The following is a 21,449-nucleotide window of genomic DNA, read 5'->3' on the forward strand; positions in this document are numbered from 1 at the left end:
CTTTGTTGCTCTTCTCTGCACTATTTCTATAGTCTCAACATCTTTTTTACATTGTGGCAACCAAACCTGAATGCAAGTACTTCCAAGTGTGGCCTTACCAAGGCATTATAAAGTGATATTAACACTTCACATGCTCTTGATTCAATCCAGTGGTGGTTTGCAAGCGGTACGCCCCGGTACAGACATACGGGAGCCTGTCCGGAGCACCGGGTACCTATTCCGCTATGGTGCTCCGCAGGGCCCACATGCCTGCCCGCAGTCCTTACCTGTCTTTAAGCTCTTCGTGGCTTCTGCGTACACGCATGGCGCATACAGCGCCTGTGCAACGCTTCGCCGAGCAACTGGAGCATCGTGGAAGCTTGCGGAGGCGTTGCTGGATGGTAAGATGTATGCGCGTACTCATGTGGAGGACGGCGGGGCCTGTTGCAACTGTACCGGTTGCAACGGGATCCGGAACCCATCACTGATTCAATCCCTCTGTTTACGCAGCCTAGAACTGTGTTGACTTTTTTGGCAGCTGTTGCACATTGCTGGCTCATATTTAAATAGTTGTTCACTAGGACTCCAATATCCCTCTTACAGTTTACTACTATTGAGCAAGGTATCACATATCCTGTACCTGTCCATTTGTTTTTCTTGCCTAAATGTAGGATCTTACTTTTTTCACCATTGAATTTCATTTTGTTAGATAGTGCCCAATGTTCAAGTCTGTCAAGATCCTTCTGTATTTTAAGCCTATCTTCTGGAGTGTTGGCTATTCTTGCCAGGTTGGTGTCATCTGCAAATTTGATGAATTCCCCATCTATTCCCTCATCCAAATCATTGATGAAAATATTAAAGAATACGGGCCTTGGGATACTCTACTGCATACTTCCCTACAGATGCAGTTCCATTGAAAATATCTAATGTGTTTTAAGCAATTTCACACTGCAATTTGTTTCCTTTAGGAAATAAATCAAATTTATCCACACACTTTTGCCTCAGTCTTGATCCTTCAACTATGTAAGAGCAGAGAAGAAATAGCTCTACCATGTAAACAGCTCTACCATGTGAACTGGTGAGCAAGGTGGACCAATTCCTCATAATACTAGAATTAGCTATTTAAAATCTCATGAAATTTTATGGTTTCCCAGTTCTCAAAAATGTTTTTATGGTCATTTGACTGCAGTTGGCTTATAAGCCTTTGGAACATTGTTTTAGCGTATTTTCAAATAAACACCAGAACATAAACTCGAGACCAATTACCATAAAAAAGCACACATAACAGAACCTGTTCTAGTATATAAAACTAGACGCAGACTAGATTGGAACATGTTAACAAGTTTTAAAATTTATTTTTAAATACATATACATTTTTATATTTATTTTTAGGGAAGTTCTTATGGGCTTTTAGGGAGACACCTAAGCTCCAGCTATTTCCTTGGCCCTTGGGGGTCAGATGTTAAATCTCTAATTGATGAAGATTTCACTCTAATAGCCAACCTACAGCTTTAATACATTTTAATGAAATATGTTTTTAAATTGACTATGGGTTCATTTTTGTATGACACTTAAAATCACATGACTTGAGTTAGGCAGCCATATAAATGCCTGAATGAATACATAAATAAAATGGACTGTCACAATCAATTACTTTGAGGTCACTGATATAGGTGCTATGGTGTTGTCCACAATAAGATCTTTTCAGGTGACCAGAAGATAATTAAATTTTCCTTCACAGTGAGATTCACAAGTAAAAAAAGCTCCTTTCCCTCCATCAGTCTAGACTTCCCATACTTCATGTAAACATGACACCTCATCAAAGGTGATACACACTCTCATTTTGCCATTCTTGCTGTTTTTCATTTTATAATTCAGAATGGTCACAAAGAATCTTGTTTTTTTCAAAAGACAGAAAAGACTTGATTGTTTTTTAAAGTTGCCATCCCTGCCTAATGCTTAATTCGTTGACCAAAACTGGACAATGTTTGTTGCTCAACATCCTTATATTATCAATGGAAAAGGGTATAAGGGAAGAGAGAATGACCGAGATCCAACAGAAACAAACACACAATACTCTGCTGGTACAAAGTGAAACGGTGAGAAACCATGTCTAGCTAGCAAAGCCAACATTCAATTTTCCCATGTATATAATTGTATTATTACTACTTGAAAAATAATCCCCTTTAAAATTTTATGCTTATGCATGATATACATAAAAATATTTTCAATATATTAATGATCCAAGGCAGAAAAAAGCTTTTTTATCTCATCTATTGTATGCTTTTAATAGTAAGAGTAAGCTTTCCATGCCAATAATTGATAATGTATGAATCATCTTAGATATGTTAAGGTACAGTAACATTTCTTGAATCTGTCACCCTCCACCATGTCTTGCTATCTCTAAATAGGTTCAGCCCTGGGTTCCACAAATGGTGGAATTGTAGTCCACATGCAATGAGCCATCAAGTTAGAGAAGGTCATGTGAACAATGGTAAAAAATATAACCATTGCTTAAAATTGCCTTGAAGTTACTTGTAGTAGTCATTACTCTAATAAAATATCTGAAATTACAAGGGACTTATAATCACATTTCACAGATTGAATGTCAATCAACTTATAGAGCAAATTGCTTAAGTGTTTCACATATGTGATGTCACTGCCCCATTCCATTAATCTGTAAAATAGGTCAGCCTCGGTCTGTATTTTGAAATTCTCAGCAACTTGCCGTAGGCCAGCTAACAAGGACAGAGGTAAGATATAAAGCAAAACCAATTTTATTCTCTTACCCATAATGTTACAATCTGCTTATGACTTAACATTAAATACACTAAAGCTATTTGTTAAGATGAAATGCTCCTCTGGCACATTTAAGCTGGAATTAATTTTGGATCATTGTAAGAATTTTATGATTCTCTGCCTTGAAGCAGTTAACCTGTTTAGCTTAACTGATGTTTTCTTAGTTTCTTTTTAATTTTAGTTTACTGTGGGCAGTCTGGGAGTGATTCACCACTATGAATAAAATACAGCACATTACCATTGTTTCCTCATTGTCAAGAGGGAAAGTAATACCCGTTATACCATTTAAACCATGGTTGTCCAACTTTGGCAACTTTAAAACTTGTGGATTTCAACTTCAGAATTCAACAGGCAGCATGACTGGCTGAGCAATTCTAGGAGTTAAAGTCCACAGGTCTTAAAGTTGTCAAGGTTGGACACCGCTGATTTAAACCAACAAAACGAAAAACATGGATTTGCACAGCCTATCTCATCATGCACTTTCCTCACTGTGGATGTTAGGACAATCAGAGACATGTTTCCAGAGAAAATTCTCTGGAAACCAGATGACCTCAGGGTCATACAATCAAGAATCTGGAAAAATGGAGACCTGAAGATCTGAACAGAATGGGTGGAATGAGTGGGAGGGGGTCTGAACATGCTGAGTCCGTTCTATGACTTCTTATGGCTCTTCTTTGTTGCTCCATTTATCATTTTAAAAAAGGAAGGAGGATAGCATTGATTAACACTTACCCAGATCTCCACGTAGGTTGAGAAGTTCCAGTGATAACTCTTTACGATGGGAAAGGACTTCTTCTCTCTGTGGGAAAAACACAGCAGGGATACATATAATGTTATTGGGGACAATATTTTTTAGTAGTTATATTTGCAGGCTATCTGCTAAATGACAGGAGCTGAAGCATAGGGAGGAGGATACCAAGATAAAAACCATCCACGATAACAGTTTTTTAACACTGGGAAAACACAGAATGTTCTAAGATAAGGAAGCAGATGTGTTTAAATAAGGTTTTCACCTCTTGTTAAGGACTTTAAAGTCAGCAAGAACTTAGTTTTCAGGTTAAGTGTGGATACTCTTAGGATTAAATTAACAATTTCTAACTTGTATTCAACAAACTTGTACGACCTTTTATTCATAACTTTGAGGGCCACACAGGAGTGAAAAACAAAGTGCAAAGTACTTTATAACAAAGGTAAATATAGCCTAAGTCTTCTATAGATTACAAAGCCTAATTACAAAATTTAGAAGCAGCACAGTGTGGGTCATGGTTTCAGTCAAAACATTCTCTTAATCAGGATTACTTTTGTTATAGCTAAAGTTGGTGCCGTTTAAACATTCCAAAAGAATCCATGTCCTTTTCTGCCTACTTCCGACTATTGAACTAGTTACAGAAAACAAGCAATCCTCCCCCCCTCCCGAATCTATAAGGTGCAATGAACCCTCTGCTGCCTGCTTGCAATCAACTGCTTGGAGAGCTCAATGTTGCAGAGATATCAAAATCCAAACTCCCTGCTGCGGGAAGCATTTCACCTTGCTTGCAGCAAACCACTGCTGAAAACTCCTTGACATTATTCCAAAAGAACACTACACAACAAATACCAATTACCTTTTTTGCAGCACATGGAACATACAAGCACACTTTGCTGCTAGAGCAGCCCATTGTACAGCTTAGGTCCCCAGCTTGTCTTCTGTCCCCAGCATATGCAGGCAGGAGTGTGTACAGGTGGCAAGCGGTCCCACAAAGCAAACTGGTTGGGCCACATTTAACTCACAACCAGATCGCACTCCATTGGCCACTGCCTCAGCTCCACTTCATCATGCTTTGCAGTTTACCGTAGTCCTTCTACTGGTCTCTCCCAATTCAGAGACACACTCACTGCAGCCTCTGCACTTGGCACCAGCAGCTAGTGATTACTTAAAGCTACAGCTCTTTCGTTTCTGAAAAATGAGAGCCAGACATTACTAAGATCGATTGCCACTTACTCAAATATCAGTTGGTATAATGCCTGGGAGGGAGGGAGGGTTGGGGGAGGAAAGGAGGGAGAGAAAACATCCTCCTGACCACCTCTATGGATAATGGATTTTATTTTTAGCTTTTCTGAATTAGTTATTCCAGGCTTTTACTCTTAATTTATTAGATAGGCTGGTGGGGAAATGAGATGATGTGAGCTGAAAGGAGGAAAAAGAAAGAAAGAAACTTTGCCAAAATTTGCTTTATGCTTCTTGTGCTGTTCTATTGAGGATTCAGCAGCAAATGAAAGTGATATAATCCTTTCAGGAGCTTCTCACTGGGTCAGTGGGAGTGAAAAGAGCAATGTGAAGAGAGCCTTTAGAGCCGTCACTCAATATTTTAGCCTCAGTTCCATAGATACTCTTGGCTCTAAGTTATATAGTTTAGTGGTTAAAGCATCAGACTAGAAAACAAAAGACTGTGAGTTCTAGTCCTATCCTAGGCATGAAGCCAGCTGGGTGACCTTAGGCCACCAGTCATTCTCTCTCCGCCCTAGGAAGGAGGCCAGGACAAACCACTTCTGTAAATGTTGCCAGGAAAACCGAAGAGACTTGTCCTGATAGTTGCCAGAAATGAACAGTGACTCGAAGGCACAGAATAATAATAATTTTTAAAAGGTGACAGCCTTGAGTTGTTCTCATGAAGTATCTTAATCAGGAGTCAAATCTAGCCTTGCATTTACGGCCTAGATTAATGTGAGGATTTGGCCACCAAGAATCTTTTTCCTTCTCTAAAGGACTAATATGGTGCTTTGGTATTTAAAAATCAGGACATATATTGCATCAGTATTTATTCTGAATATTTTAAGCAGTACATTGCAAAGCATGGGAGCTCCTGCAATCACATCACGGCTATTAATAGAGTGGGTTCTTATTGGCTCTGAACTGTTTGAATAGGTTGTCCCAGATCACACTATAATCCATGAAAAATTATGCAATATAATCTAATTAGTCCTGGAGGTTCTATAAAACTTCCTGTTATTTGGCAAATAAATACGTTTTCTCTGCTTCTATTCCTAAGAAATATATAGGCAATATTAAAACAAGAATATTAATGACTTATTTACATGGACTAGAATGCACAAAAGAGGATTATATGCATATTCTAAATTCTATATATCTGAATTTTATTAACAGTCTAAATTTATAAGTACTGAGTATACAAGAAAATAAGGTAGTTCAATTCAAGACACAGGAAGTACTTTGCAAATAGACAAAACAGAAAGCCACACCTTGAGAACATACTCCTTATTTTTGAAATATTTATTTAACTACAAATTAGTTTAAATCCACATCTGATAACTGGTTAGTCAGTCAGGGGCTCTTATCAATTATAGATAAAAGCAACAATTCTCATTGTTTAGGAACAGAGTTCCATTTCTTAGGCTAAGAAGAATTGATGTTAAAATAAAGACTATCTGTTTAGAAGGCCAACAAGTCAGATAATCAAAATTATTGATTCAAATACTATATGTTTGAACAAAAAAACCTCTAAATGACTCAAAGAAACCAACTTAGAATCAAACCTATCAGTGGCTATTGGATGGATGATCTGGGTAGCAAGCAAAGCAACTAATATTAAAGGACCCCAAACAACCCCTATTTGGTTTAATGAAAACATAGACAGTGCGATGAATGGAGTAGTATGAAAATGAATGCTTTGTAGATTGCTATAATAACTGGGAACTTTAAATTTAATTTAACAGTAATTTAAATTAAATTAACAGAGGGTTGTTTAGCAAGGAAATATGCCAAGACAGTGGCCTGGGAGAGGGGTTAAAAAAACCCTGACTGTCCTCCATTTTAAAAGTAAGTGCGTGGGGAGGGGAGGAAAGTGCCCTTAACAGCTTAAAGGTTCTGTTTTTGATAATTATTCCACATATTTCTTTCATTATTGACATTATGCAAAATACAGGAGAACCCTTATGCCCCAGGATCAGAAGCATATAATTGTGTGTTTCAATATCAGTTTATTTATTTTACAGGATTTTTAGGTTGCTCTAATCACAACTGAATGCCATACAACTTCCCGCCCATAATTTGATTTAAGCAAAACAAAATATCATTACAAAAAATCAGAAGGATTAAAACAACAAAGTAAGATCCCAGGATTAGTTTGCAATCCTCCTCTCCCCACACCTCATTCTATATTTCAAAATTTGTTTAAACAGCCAACTCTTCCTATATTTGTGTTTCTCAACTTTGGCAACTTTAAGATGTATGGACCTCAATTCCCAGAATACTAGGAGTTGAGATCCACACATCTTAAAGTTGTCAAGGTTGTGAAACACTCTTCTAAAACTCTTCCAAAGCCAACAAGGATAGGGGCCATTCAGATGACTGGGGAGATATTCTAGGGATGTAACATCATTAAAATTGTTGATCATTTATCTCAATTACTGTGATGTTTTTAAAAATCATTTTGGTTTTCCATTTGTTTACTGCCCAGAGAACTGTAGTTACTGGGAAATTAAGAAATATAGTGAATAAAACACAACCAAATTATACTCTGTTTGTATGGATTAGCAGATTCATAGCAAAGGGGTTTAATCATTTCAAAAAACAAATGGGATAGAGACATTCACATAAAAACAGAATTGTCTTATTTAGGCATTTGTCCCAGGGTCATTCTGACAAGTTGGCTTCTGACAAGCAAAGTCAGTTGGGAAAGCCAAATTTGTTTAATGACTGCATGATTCACTAAACAACCAGTGATTTACTTTACAACCATGGCAAAATTGGATGTCACTTGCTTATCAAATGCCTTCCTTAGCAAGGGAAATTCTGGTCCCAATTGTGATCCTACAACAAGCACCACCTGTATGTATTTCAGCTGAAATCTCATAGCTATTCCTGAGCAGAGCCATGTGCATCAATTTGTATGGAGAAGTAAAATGCTAATTTAGTGGTTTCATTTTTACAGGCAGAATTAGTCTTGTTCACAATCCATACAACTATCTACTACAGTGTAACTACTGGACAATGAATTGACAAAAAGTATTTTGTTTGAAAGACATTGTGAAAGGGCATTTTCTGCAAATCAGACTAAAGGAGATGCTCATTCCCAGTTAAAGGGAATCAATCATGCCTTAGCAAGGCAATCCAAAACCAATCCAAAACCACTCAACCTTTCCTTCTTCCCATACCTGGAACTGTTAACTCCTGTGTTACTTCTACCTAGTTTTACTAAATCTGCTGGATCTTTCTGGAAAGAAATAAGATAGAAATGGCCAAAGGCTCTTTACATCCTGTCAAGAAGAAAATACCATTGACACCAGGAATACCTTTCTGAAGGAAACCCAACATTATTCCTATAGCTTCATTGCTATAGGCAGTGTGTTGTTATTCAACTTCAACACTAGGAGGCTATAGCGGTACATCATTCTATCATCCAATAACATATGATAGAAATGGACAGGGCAATTAGTTTTCTTTTTTCTCGTGTTTAAGAAACATTGTCATATCTCATGTAAACAAAGTACTTCTGCATTTGTCTAAGATCTTTAACTACTGATCATGTTTGGTTAGATTTCTGTTTCTGTGTATGACAATCACTGAATGTTTTTGTTCTCTTACATAGTAACAAGAAACCTAGGTTGAAAATGAATAAAAAATGGTGAAAGGTGCACAAATGGCTGCTCCAGTAACCTCTTTTAAAATAATAGTAGTAAAAAAGACAACCCCAAGTACTTGAAGACACTTACCACTTCTTTCTTGTAGCTAGGTAGGGCATTCAAAATGGTTAATTGATCAAATCCCAAGGCATGGCAAAGTTTTGCAAGTTTGCAACCCATGAACTGTAATATAATTATTGATGAAGTACACACGATTAAAACTGAATAGCTCAATAAATTCATGGGCCTTTAATATTAATCACAGAGGTCTGACGTATATAATTTCAAGATTAAAGCCAGATCCATGCTCTTTCTTGATGAAGAGGCTGTTATATATTCCTAAAAGGCTTTTCAAGGAAGTAAGCATTTACATTTGGACAGTTTTATAGCCATGGTTTAATTAAAAGAGTATGTTTAAGCAACAACGGCCCTTCTTCAATCTTTCCCTTGAGTAAAAGTAATGAAAAGACTATGACATCAGTTACCATGACAACAGAAGTGTCACTAATGCTACACTGTGACCTCATTAACTTTTTCAGTAGAAGATTCAACACTTGTTCTTTTAAAGATATGGTAACACAAGAAATAACTTTTTAAACAGGTGTTTCTAGCAACAATTTTTAAAAAGTGGTAACTTTTTCTGAAATTTTTTTCTTCTTGGTAGTCAAATGTTGACTTCTGTAATAATGGTGTCCTTGGCAAAATCATGTTAAAAATATTTCACGCATATTGTCTTTTGGGAAAACTAAACAGATTTACAATGTTCCATATGATACTGGCATGCTGAATTAAAGAAAAAACTACAACTAGCTTTCAAAACTGAATTGTGACTTATAAAAATGCAACACTCTGATTCAAGGTTATAGAAAATCAATGTCCTACATCAGGGCTATCAAACTCATGTCGTCACAGTGGTGTCATGTGATGTATCGGGACTTTTCCCTCCTTTGCTAAACTGGGTGGGGTCATGGTCAGCACGTGACGCATCTGGCCTGTGAGCCGCCAGTTTGACAGCCCTGTCCTACATGAAAAAAGCCTCCATGAGATCTTAGCACTAATTGTTTTACCCACCTCATTTTGACAAATCAAAGAGATGTTAAAAGAATAGGATTCTATGTAACATTGTCAGAAGGAGTCCTAACTAACACGTTTTCCCAACTAACACGTTTTAAAAGGCATAAGCTTTCTTGAGTTATGGTTTACTTCATTAGAGGTGTAGAATGACTGATACAGTATTTAAAGTGGTATTTACAGAAATCCAGTGCTTGCTCATGCTCAGTCATATACTACGAAATAATATGAGTTTCTACCACTTCAGAAACACCTAGGATTGCTGTTCTTTGAAGAAGACCAGAAGGGAAAATATTTTATTTGATATTTAGCAAATCTAAAAGTAATGTATCATTTAATACAACAGTACAAAACACTGTCACTTCCTACATCTATGATTTCAACTACCCAGTTTAGTCTTTAGCTCTAAAGAATCACCAGGTATGAATTAACTCAGCTCAGCTTTTCAAAGTCAGCCAAGGCTAACAAGAGATCACCCACTATCCAGGTAGGAACTGATTTACTAGAAATGCATAGTATATTCTATCCCAAATTTGAGCTTTTAGCTTCAAAATGAGTTGTTTTGATAGACATCTGCACAGTGTGTAATAACAAGAGCAAAGTGCCTGTTTTCAGAGTGCCAAAGTAGCTTTGTCTTCCAGAAGGCATACAAAGCTGTTCCAAAAGTTGTCCATGCATGGGACCACCAGTGAAAAAAACAGCAGTGTATACACCCACATCTCCATATAACCAGGGATAGTCTCTGAAATATAGACAAGCTTCCTGGGAGTCACAGTTGCTTTAATGCTTCGCTACCATAAAAATACACAGTATTTCATTTACAATTACAACTAACAAACCATTTAATTATAATTCTCAATATTGTGATTAATCATTTGATAACACCCATGGAAAAATCTCCAAGCTCATATTGTTTTAAACATAAATATTTTATGAACTAGACTACTTGCAATCACACTGAAATATTCCATGCTCTCAACAATATGTTGTAACATAGAGGGCACTATTTTCAGATGAGACTTTAGATGAGCATAGGATAATATATTCTCCAGGTATATTATATTATAACTCCTTAAAAGTATGGCAATTGCTACTTTCTTTCTAACTCATAGGAAGCAATCAATATGCCCAATGTTATCTAACCATGTTATTAGAGTGGATGAAAACAAATTAAAATCAAATCAAGACACAACAGAGGTGATGCTGATAAAGAAAATCTGATCTGATTTGACTTTTGCTTTTTGTAAAGAAAAGGCTGGACTTTTGGGAGTGGGTCAAGTTATTTTCGAAAGAGTTATAACATTCAAGGTATATTTCTACAATTTGAAAGTGCTCCTTGTTTCCCATCTATCATTGGATTTTGCAATCAGTAGTTGCAACAAGGAGTGTGTTTATACAATTATGGCTGATCTGCCAACTACAATCCTTCTTGAATGAGTGAAACATTGTCTTACCATACCTTGTTTGACTATGGCAATGTGTTCTATGTTGCATAAACATGTCCACAATTGCTCTTAGGGCAAAATACATAAATTATATGATTCCTTTGTCAGCTACATATCAGGAACAATCAAAGTTTTTTTTCCTATTTTTTCATTTTTAAAATTTATATCCCAATTTTATTTTGTACAACTCAAAATAACATATATAATGCAACTAAAGTGTTCTCTGACACTTCTCTGTCTGAGTATCTGCAGAATTAGGGATCGGCCCAGCTACTCAGATCAGAAGTCCTTCTGCAAATGCCTTTACTATCACAGATTTAAGTTTAAATATTTAAGCAAAACCTAACTTCAATCCTTGCTGGAATTTCAAACTTGGCAAGCATGTCTATATAGAGTATATCAAATGAAATGGGATGGGAAGTCAATATCCAGATACCCCTAGAAATGTAATCTGAGTTATTGCACTGTCCATTTAGTCTTTTCATTTAATTTGGAGTTTTTCTCGTGCATCTAGATTTCAATAAATAAAGCATGTATAAATTTGACATGAAACCTTACCTCAGATTGAAAGTGCTGGATCACAACAGCTAATGCTTCTAATTTCCTATTGCTGTTTGCCAAACATTTCTTCAGCTGCTGGATAATTCCACTTTGGTTTTCACATTTTCTTTTGTATTGCATCAAATCTTGTGTTTTTGTTTCTGCTTGTACTTCCTTAGAAGTCCTGGTCTGTAGACATGAATTCTTAGGACTCTTCTGCTTACCCTGGCCAACTGGAGAGGAGGGGGGGAAAAGTTCAATCAGGAATATAGTTCAATTTAGCAAGACAAGTGAAAACCACTCACAGCATGCTGCAGTATTCTTTTGATAGTTACAAGAAAAATAACTCATAAATTCAATTCTCTAAAGATTCATTATCTGTGTTTACAAATGTCTTATTAAAATATTTCATTTCTATCTTCTACACTTAATACTCAACACTATCATTACCTTGATCACTAAAAATCCTCTTTTCCCACATTTCTGTTTTAAGACATTTACAATAAGTGTTGAAAAGCCCTTTCGACACACACTAATGCATCTTAGTGCTGCAATCTCAAATATGACAAATTGTGGATGCACTTTATTCTCTAGACAATACTGCAGGCATACTGGGCAATTTGCATAGAAAGCACTTTCATGGATGCTTTTATGCTCTTAATGACTTTTATAATTACTGTCTTAACGTTGACATGGAAAAGAAGGTTTTCCCATTCAATTAGTTATTCTCCTTTTTTTAAAAACAGTATCAGTGTTTTATAACCACTGCAATAATTTTATGATTTTATAGAGAAAAAATAGTTCCTAACATCAATGTTGTACAAAGCCCATGTAACATTATTGCTTATATACAGTAAAACATAGATTGCGGGAGTGACTATTAAGTCCCTTCCTACAATTTCAAAACTGTATTGTAATTTTATGAGCCTGTTCTCTGACAGTTATAAAGTATTCATTATTCATATCAAAGATGCAGCTTTTTTGGTAATTTAAACAACATTTCTAATTAAGGAGATTGATTGAACTTTACTGTTATCTATCTTACTGAACATTTACTTCCAAATAATTTCCCAAAAAACATTCTTATGAGAAATAATAGATTTCATCTTATGTTTTTGGTAAGAGTCTTACACAAGATTGTGTCTAGAAGGAAAAAAAGCTTTATTGTGCTATATATCATTATTATATGAGTTAAAGATTGGGATTGCATTTGCAGAATTATTTGAATTGTTATGTTCTTATTAATTTCTATTATCAAATTGTTCCATAAAAAGTTTGATGCCCCACTATTGTATGGGGACAGCTGATATACGGTTCCAGTTTTGTATTGCATTAATAAAAATCAATGTAATTTCTGAAATCCTGAAAATTTATAACACCCAGTGCAGCACTGAGAGTAGATGCAAGCTTCCCAGGATGGAGACTAAGTCTTGGCAGTGAATTCAGTTTTTATGATTAATGATCATCCTGGCTTCGTTCCCCTGATTACAGGGAATGCATTAAATTTAGATATAGGATATTCAGTAAAATGTTCCTAGTCAGTCTGTCTGCTGAGTTTCTGCTAAATTGGAAGTTGTATAAGGCCTAGAAGTTAATTAGAAAATGGATTGGAGATATAAGGGTACAGTATGAAATGAGCCACATTACATGTAGTCCTTGACTTACAATTGAGACCAAAATTTCTGTTGCAAAGTAAAAAAAAATTGTTAAGTGAATTTTGTCCCATTTTATGAGCTTTCTTGCCACAGTTAAGTGAATCACTGCAACTGTTAAGTGAATGTGGTTTCCCAATTGACTTTGCTTGTTAGGAGGTTTCAGAAGCCAATCACATGACCCAAGGCATTGCAGCAGTTGTAAGTATAAGTCAGTTGTTAAGCATCTGAATTTATTCAAATGCCAAAGGGGATGTTGCAACAGTTGTGTGAAAAATGGTTGCAAGTTGTTTTTATCCAGTGCTGCTCTAACTTCAAATGGTCATTAAGTGACCTGTTGTAAGTTGAATAGTACCTGTACAAAGTTTCTGAAACTGCTAATACAGAGGTTTGGAGCTGCAAATAATTTATATTCCCTTATTTCCATAACAGACATCCTTTTACAAGAGCTCATTTTAACACTAATTTTAACACTTTCCCTTCCTTTAATACCTTTTCCAGAGGTTTCCAGGAATATCCACATATATGTAGGATGATTGAGTCTGTGGAGCATATTTTTCAGTTTGTGGTTTTTTAAAATCTGAATGGAGATGACCACTACTTCACCTATTATTAAAGAATGTCCTTAGTCATGGTGAGCAATTTTATGTAAGTTATATTCTGGCCAACAGAAATCCTGAATTCATCTATTCCACATCAAAATGTTGCTATTTAAAAACAAGTATATCCCATGACAAGGGACAGAATGATTACCTTTAGAAATTTTGTTTGTATGTGAAGACTGTTTTAAAATATTATTATAGTTAGTCAATGACCATAGCAGAGTTTAAAACAGAAATGCACATGCTTGAAGAAGTGCTATAAAAATCGAAGGATATCAATAAATACAGAATATAAATTTCAAAGTTACATTTCAAAGTTGCATTTCAAAGCAAGCTAACTTTCAAGTTATTACATGTATTTAAAGCATGTTAAATTAGAAGTGTCAAAGAATTTTTGCAAAATGGTTGCTTTCATGAAGTTCAAACTTACATTGCGTTAGCCTAGTTAACATCCAATAAGCCCATCCCTAAAATAAATATCTGTCTTTTGTAAAAAGCTAATCTTGGGCATCACTCACATACCTTAAAACCTGAGCTACAACGGTAGCATATTTCTATTTTGTCAGATTCTCTTAGACAAACTGCATAAATGACACTGGAGCCGATTCTGAGACACGTTTTGCTACTAAGTAAATTTATATGCGCATACATGTAAAGATTTATTATATACTCTGGGCTATTTTATGATGAATGAAAAGATAAATAATAAAACATAATACATTTAGCTAAAAACTAAATCCAGAACGCTTGCCACACTTATATTCTGATGATGAATAGATCTCAGGAAAAAAAAGAATTGCAGGCTTTTAAAGCAATGAAATTGATCTACATTAACTTTGGACAAGAACAATTCAACTACCAATATGCACACTCTTAAATCTTTATTTTAGAGACTTAAGTAACATTTATATTTGACCCTTTTTTTTGATCCACTTTTTGAATTTATTTATGAATTTATTACAGTAATTTGTAACCATGTACAAATTATAAGATTTGAATTTGTTGAAGTCATACTTAAATATTAATAAAAAGTATAATGGGAAACATGTTTTTATAATAAATAAAATATATAATAGAGCTAGTTTAGTCTAGAAGACTGAGTTCAAGTCCTGCCTTAGCCCTGAAAGCCACATGATTAGGGTTGATTGTAGCTAGAAGTATTACATTCCTACTGGTTTCATCGTCACCATCTTGTCAGCACTCCCTTCTGTACAGTAAATTGTTTCTTCCTAACAGATGCCAACATTTGATTCCAAATATTGCCAAATGTTTGTGATTAATTCCACTGCCCCAAGTACAGACCATATGATGAAGAGGTTTATTCAACACAGTGAAGCTAAGGTGCTACATAGAATCATTCATTTATTTTACTAAAAATGCCAGTTTTGTTGAAACTGTCCATAGAAATGGGTCATAAACTATTCAATGAATTATCAATATTCTTGTTGCATTACCCTCACATACAACATCAGAACTAATAGGGATTGCAGAGAAAGTTATTTGAGAGTTTGGTGTTCACAAAGTTAATACACAGTATTCAGTTATTAAGAACCTCAACCTCATTATCCAAGCCCAGAGAAAGAAGCCAGAACTGTGTGGATAGATAAAATACTCTTGTATTCTGGTACAAAGTTCCAATTCAGTTATCACTAAAACTATGAATGATTATGGAGAAGCCAGGAAAATAATGGAACAGTAATAAGATATAAACAATCTAAAAACAAAAGAAAACATGGTAGTCTATCCTACGGCTGTGACCAGAGGGGCCTTTGCCCAGGTTCGCCTGGTGCACCAGTTGCGGCCCTATCTGGATCGGGAGGCACTTCACATGGTCACTCATACCCTTGTTACCTCGAGGCTTGACTACTGTAACACGCTCTACATGGGGCTGCCCCTGAAAAGTGTTTGGAGACTACAACTAGTCCAGAATGCAGCCGCGCGAGCAATATTGGGTGTACCAAGGTACACCCACATTACACCTATCCTCCGCGAGCTGCACTGGCTTCCTATTGGTCTCCGGGTGCAATTCAAAGTGCTGGTTATTACCTTTAAAGCCCTACATGGCCTAGGACCCGGATATCTGCGAGACCGTCTTCTGCCACATACGTCCCAACGACCAATAAGATCACACAGGGTGGGCCTTCTCCGGGTGCCGTTAGCCAGACAATGTCGGCTGGCAACCACCCGGGGGAAGGCCTTCTCTGTAGCTGCTCCAACCCTCTGGAATAAACTGCCCCCAGAGATCCGGACCCTACTCACTCTCATGGCCTTCCAAAAGGCTCTTAAGACCTGGCTATTCCGGCAGGCCCCGGGCTGTTGAACTCATGACTGAGTTCCAGCCCCGATTAGACTGAGTGTATGTTGTGGTCTTTTTAACTTATGTTTCTGTGTTTTTAACTTTTCTATTTTTTAAATGTATTGTTGTAAGCCGCCCGGAGTCCTTCGGGATTGGGCGGCCTATAAATTCATTAAACATCAACAACATCATATGGAAATTCAGCAGGTAGCAAAAAAACCTAAACAAATTTTTTTGAGATCATTCAAAGGAACTCCCCTCTTATTTATGAAGGGTTGGGAAGTCCTTGCAGATTCTGTATTTATTCCAAGACTGGCATTAAAGGTACCTTTAAAGGTGGCGCAGTGGTTAAATGCAGCACTGCAGGCTACTGCTAGATCAGCAGGTCAGCGGTTCAAATCTCACCGGCTCAGGGTTGACTCAGCCTTCCATCCTTCCGAGGTGGGTAAAATGAGGACCCAGATTGTTGGGGGCAATATGCTGACTCTCTGTAAACCGCTTAGAGAGGCCTGAAAGGCCTATGAAGCGGTATATAAGTCTACTGCTATTGCTATTGCTTACTGAAGTCGGTGTAATTTGCTTTCTTATGGTATTTGACAGCAAAACACAACAAGATTATGTAGGGATAGCTATCCAAACCTTTTTGTGAATTAAAAGGAATGGTTTTACTTCATGAGAATGTTTGATTAGTTATTCCTCAGTGTTTTTCAACCTTGATAACTTTAAGATACTGTATGTGATCTTTGACTTCCAAAATTGTTTTCTGTTCTTGCCAACTTTGCCTCATGCACTTTAGTACTTTACATATTATAAAGATTGGGGGCATCAAAATCTGTAGAAATCTGTTACCTACCAGAATTTCTGAATCAGGACTGCCATCATAAAGCCAAGATAAAAAATAAATGTTATGATGAGAGTTTAATTGCTCATAAGTATAGGAAGATTTAGTTGAGTTCTTCAACTTGCTACCAGTTTACAGAAATTGATAATATTTCAAGTAGAGAGCCAGTCTATACAGGAACAGGCATTACAAACATAGTGATACATGATTTAGGCATAGATGATGCATCTATCCTTCATATTCTCAGGCACACTTCCATCTGGCACTGTAATTGAATTAAGAATTTATTACGAGCTGTATAATATATACAATTCAGTCGATCTTAATCTATATGTTGAAGAGTTCATTTTACATATGGCAGCACTACCTACACCAGAATTTCCTAATCTCATGTCTTTCCAATGTCCATGTTAGCCTTGCTGGCTATTCTATGGGAGCTGAAGTCCAACATAAATGGAAGACAAAAACTGGGATTTTGCCATTTAAAAATGAAACAAGTACTTTTTTATAGTTAAGCAAAAACAGCAGTTAAATTACAGGGATGCCAAATGAAGTTTCCTCCTAAGCACCCAAGAGAAAACTATTTTTAAAATTTAAGTCTTTGGTATTATTGGAATTACAGTGGTTACCTTACCAAAAGCCAAATTTTCTTCATTTTCCTCATTCCAACTGCTAGCACACCTGCTAATATTTTCAGCCTTCTTGCCCAATAACTGGAATATCTGGTCTTGATCATTTCCAGCAACAGAAACCAAATTGTCAGGAATGTTCTGGCTCTTTACTGTTGTTTGAAACACTTCAACATTAGTCAGATTCTGGCTCATATCCTTCATCAATGTGACCAAATCAGCTTGCGTATTTAATCGTATTTCCATTTCCATCCATGCTTTCTTAATCTCTTCAAGTGCACATTTCATTTCCAGCTGACCAGATCTGATCTCTTCTTTAATTGACTGCTGTATCTCCTGTAAATCGAATGTTGTCACCATTCCTCTTCTAGACTCTATCATGGTATTAAATTCCTTTTGTTCAGCTTTATATAATTCCTGATTTGTTTGAGTTTCTCCAAAGGTCACAGCTAAGTCATCCATCACAATGAAAGCATATTTTGGATGCTGCCTTCCAAATCTTGTACACAGAATATAGTATTATTTCTTGAAGAAGAAATAATCACTTATTGAAACATTGCTATTCAGACACATACCTATGGAACTTTTCCAAAATACGAATGTAGAGACACTGGGTAGATGAAGCAATCTTCTCAGTTCCTGAAGTTCAACTTAACTGCAAGTCTTGGCAAGAAAATGCCACTGTAATAAATGGATGCCTAACATGGCCACACCCAAACCAATCAAATCCTTTATTTCAGATCTGAAGGATGTCCCTCAAAAGTTAATATCAGTCATAATGCTACTGTGTGCAAGAAGAATATATGTGGGTATTGCCTTATACAGTACGTGTCAGCTCTCCCACGTAAACCAGATAGGAAACATAACTAATTCTACTTTACTGTAAGGCTACATTAATAGATTCTTGCAAGTCAGAAAAAACAAAACCTCACCTCAAATTTTAATTATTTGATTTTTAGGGTGAATCTTTTCTAAGTTATTTTCTCGCACCATTATGCCACTGAAGACTACTCTCTCTCTTGTATGATAGTTTCCTAGGCAGCATCTCTACCTGCTTTCTCCAAGGTCATTTTCACACTGTATTACAGTAAGGCAAATTCTTTTAGCAATACAAGAGAACTGGACATTCCATAAAGAAAATCCTTTCCACATTTTGAAAAACTATCTGTAAATGTTTTATATGACTCCCTAATTTTCTCCTTCATTTTTTATCTTTCCACCAGCTACATGATTTCATTCTTTTTGCTTTACAGGTTGTCCTTGTCTTAAGACCACAATTGAACTCAATTTATGACGCCTCTGTTGATAAGTGAGACATTTGTTAAGTGAGTTGTATCTACTTTATGACCTTTCTTGATTAAGTGAATCACTGCAGTTGCTAAGTTGGTAACACGGTTATTAAGTGAATCTGTTTTTCCCATGAACTTTGCTGGCAGGAAGGTTTTAAAGGTGATCCATGTGACCCTGGGATACTGCAACCAAATATGAGTCAGTTGCCAAGTATCTAAATTTTGATCATGTGACCATAGGATGGTCCAGTAAGTGTGAAAAATGGTCATAAATCACTTTTTTCAATGACTTTGTAACTTTTCATGTTCACTTCATCTCAACTTCAGAATAATAAGCAAAAATGAGCAAATGTACTTTCAGCTGTATCAGAAACTATATATTACTAAAACTCTCTTGTCTGTTTGTAATCCACAGTTGGATGCAATGGTGCATAATCGGGAAGCGAGTTTTGATCAATGAATGTCAAATGGGCTAATTAAAAAAGTTAGATGACTGCATAGCATTGGAATTTGGCAAAGTTGTGGCTGCTTCAGGATTGCCCTCCTGCTGTGATCACATGATAATAATTCCCAATGATAACTGCCAGCTTCACAGAAGGGAAGTCAAGGGTAAAGCTGGCAGGAATTAGGAACTTGCTCCATCTCTCACTGTCCCCCCCCCCCTATTTGTGGTCATTCGATTTCTCTGTTCAGGTAAGAAAATATCTCTGAAACAATAGCCCAATGGGTCATGGGTGTCTACTATAATATTAAAGACAAAGAACATTTACAATACTAACATTTGTGTTAGGATTTGCAAGATGATTAGATTGTTTCTTCTTTCCAGATTGGAAAGGAACATATCATACATTACACACACTCTTTAAAATTGCTTCATAGTCTACAAGAGTATTTATTGAGGGAAGGAAAGAACAGAATACACTTTAGGGAGACTAAACAAATTTTTGATAATAAAAATGACTCATTTCAAACATGACAGGTATCAGAAACATATTGGAAGCATGATTTTATTTCAAGTGTAACAGTCTCTATAATGCAATATTTTTAAATCTCCAAATAAAAATGTTACAAATAAGCATCATTATGCTATGTTTTTCACTCACCATCTACCGTTCCACAATAATAATAATTTTAAAAAGCTATAAACCTTCATCTTATGATAATTTCTCAAATAATAGTCCAAGAATGTTTTTAACTAGATGGCCTCATGAAAAACATGAGGAAGGCAGAATCTTTTTTTTAATAGATTAAGTGTATAGAACAACTTGGAGAAAAGAATCTGAAATGGGACAAGTTGACAATCTGCTCACTTATTTTCCATGCACAGCATAACCCTAAAGTATTATTTATCTCAGCTGATTCAGGAAGAATTTGTTCATAACAAACAGGATGCATCCAAGGTGTGCACAATAATTATTGTTAAGTTTAAAATATGTGTGGGAGTTATGCATAAAGGCTGTTGCTAGGCATGTAAACAAAGAGAAAAATTTCCTTAAATTATTTCATTTGAAGTATTGAAACAGTATCTTAACTATTAAAAGCGAAGATAACTTTAAAAATTAGCTTTATAAGTACAATTATAACTTAATTTTCTATATTTTATAAACACTAAAATGCAAAGCTTAGGAAGACTGAACACTCATTTAATTAAGAATGCATTTAGATAGCTTTGGGTCTCAGATTAAATATCAGATGGTTTAATAAGTGGAACTAATGAACTGAGAAACCTGATTTTAAATTTCAAACAATCACAACAAAAAATAAAAGCATCTGCTACAGTTAGCCTTATAAAACATGGATACAACATAGAATAAACTGCTTTAAAGAATCATTATGAATATAATGCATGAAATACCATGGAAGCATTTCAACTGAGAAGCAGATCAATATAAAACAAAGTGCAGGATCTCAGAAGGAATAATATAAACTCAGTATTATATATTGGATGAAATTGCTCCAGAATTGATTGCCCCATGCTTCATGGTATATCCTAATGTCGGGGTTCTAAATAGCATCCACATGTAAAGATGGCTGCAGGCTTGACAGTAGGATCCACCATGAAGCATGGTGCAACCCTGACACCTACTCCTTTATCACCTTCACAGTATTATTTTAGGACAGAGTTTCCCAACCTTTCCAACTTTGCGGACTGGAGGTGGTGGGTGGGAAGGGGATGTTCTGCACAAGCAGCTGGCAAATATGTACACACACTGCCACGCAAATGGAGCATGCATGCATACCCTTGTACACTGCTCACACAAGTAGGAATGTGCTCGTGGGTATGCTTGCCCACCGTTTCCACGGCCTGGTTGCAAAGACTACACAGCCTGTTTGTGGGGGCCATGGCCCAGAGGTTGGGGAACCCCTGTTTTATGGTAACTGAGAAAGACATATTAGTACCCCTTGTTAACAACAGAGAACTGAAGGTATATGATAAATGCAAAAGTTGCTAGCATTCAGTTAAATAGCAATATGGCAATTACTATCTTGTAAATCATACTTTGCTTTGAGAAGAGCTAAAATAAATTAAAATATACATAGCATTCCAGAAGTGAGGCCCCACAGGCCAATCACAATATATAAAATGGCAAGCAGTTTGAACATTTATGCATTATTCAATGCAATTTATATAATGAACTGCAGCCTGTATCTTATTGTGAAATATTATACATTTGATAAGGTAC

At 36.1% G+C, this 21,449-nt stretch overlaps 1 protein-coding gene across 6 annotated transcripts in view; it reads right to left on the minus strand.

Moving 5' to 3' along the window:
* The window catches only part of MTUS1 (microtubule associated scaffold protein 1), a 109,404-nt gene that overhangs the window by 15,422 nt on the left and 72,533 nt on the right, over positions 1–21,449 (minus strand). For 5 of the 6 annotated variants that reach the window (XM_087724477.1, XM_087724473.1, XM_087724474.1 and 2 more), the window contains 2 exons: positions 11,475–11,689; positions 3,511–3,577 (listed from right to left, as the gene is read on the minus strand). In XM_087724477.1, coding sequence (XP_087580603.1) covers positions 3,511–3,577; positions 11,475–11,689 — 282 coding nt within the window. Of the gene's footprint in view, positions 1–3,510; positions 3,578–4,382; positions 4,574–11,474; positions 11,690–21,449 lie in introns of those variants that run through there. The other variant, XM_087724479.1, reaches the window with a different exon arrangement.

This window comes from Thamnophis sirtalis, unplaced genomic scaffold, assembly GCF_051295495.1.
Source record: "Thamnophis sirtalis isolate CommonGarterSnake01/CBP01778 unplaced genomic scaffold, rThaSir2_p1.2 scaffold_10, whole genome shotgun sequence".
Classification (NCBI taxonomy): Eukaryota; Metazoa; Chordata; class Lepidosauria; order Squamata; family Natricidae; genus Thamnophis; species Thamnophis sirtalis.